The sequence below is a fragment of the Perkinsus marinus genome, assembly GCF_000006405.1.
Source record: "Perkinsus marinus ATCC 50983 genomic scaffold scf_1104296953880, whole genome shotgun sequence".
Classification (NCBI taxonomy): Eukaryota; Perkinsozoa; order Perkinsida; family Perkinsidae; genus Perkinsus; species Perkinsus marinus.
In genome coordinates this window covers 1-1106 of record NW_003208324.1, presented here as the reverse complement: position 1 = coordinate 1106, position 1106 = coordinate 1, and the positions used below count along the sequence as shown (strand labels likewise).

Genomic DNA, 1106 nt, shown 5'->3' with positions numbered 1-1106 from the left:
GCTTTGGCAGCACCAGTGGAGGAGGGATGATATTCTGACTAGCACAGCGACCACCCCTCCAATCCTTGCCACCCTTAGCAGGACCATCGACGGTGAGCTGAGTGGAGGTAGTAGCATGGACGGTGGTCATGAGGCCCTCGACGATACCGAAGTTATCGTGGACGATCTTAGCTAGAGGGGCGAGGCAGTTGGTGGTACAAGAGGCGTTGGAGACGATCTTCAAGTCAGAGGTATACTTCTCGTTATTGACTCCCATGACGAACATAGGAGTACTGTCCTTAGGAGGAGCCGAGATGACGACCTTCTTGCAGCCACCACCAAGATGTCCACCAGCCTTTTCGGAAGTGGTGAAGACACCGGTAGACTCACAGACGTAATCAGCACCAGCCTGACCCCATGGGATCTCAGCAGGGTCCCTCGACTTGAAGAAGTGAATAGTCTGACCATTGACAATAAGATTACCGTTAGCACTGGAGACCTCCCCCTTGAACCTGCCATGAACCGTATCGTACTTGAGCAAATACTGCATATATTCGATGTCCATGAAGGGATCGTTAACCGCGACCACCGTCACATTGGGATTCTCCATAGCGGCCCTGAAGACCAGACGCCCAATACGACCGAAACCGTTGATACCAAGCTTAGCAGGCATGATGAGACAGAGATTTGCTGTAAGAGTTTGCGTGTACAGCGGTCTCTCCTTAGCTGCAAACAGCGCGCGCCATTCTAATCGACAGTACTCTGCGTACAGCGCACTTCCATCTCACGTTTCTCCCGGCACCCCATAACACTATAAACCTTGATACAGTGAGCGTGGTCATTTTATGGTTCCATACTGTGGGGGAGTCATTTCTGTGGTGGGCGTCGCTGTCCGTAACGCCGTGTAATACAGTTCACTGCTGCGGGGACTAGCGATGCTGATTATTATTATAACATTAGTAATTTATTCATGACGAGCACTGAAGCCGTCCCCCCTTCCAGTGCTGCTGCCTCGGCTGAGATGGCCAAGAAAAGCTCAGGCGCTCGTAACAGGAATCTCCACCGTGCGTGAATATCTTTGTGGTCCTCTCCACTCGTTAGTCCGACTCCGATACGAAGTAGTATAC

The 1106-nt window shown here is 51.6% G+C and overlaps 1 protein-coding gene across 1 annotated transcript; it reads right to left on the bottom strand.

The window, feature by feature from the left end:
- Positions 1-13: 13 nt before the first annotated feature.
- Pmar_PMAR015005 (glyceraldehyde 3-phosphate dehydrogenase, putative) lies at positions 14-652 on the bottom strand (the record flags this gene model as incomplete). The annotated part of the gene is made up of 1 exon (XM_002776203.1): positions 14-652. A coding segment is annotated over one exon (639 nt), but the record flags the coding sequence as incomplete, so codon positions are not given.
- Positions 653-1106: the final 454 nt, after the last annotated feature.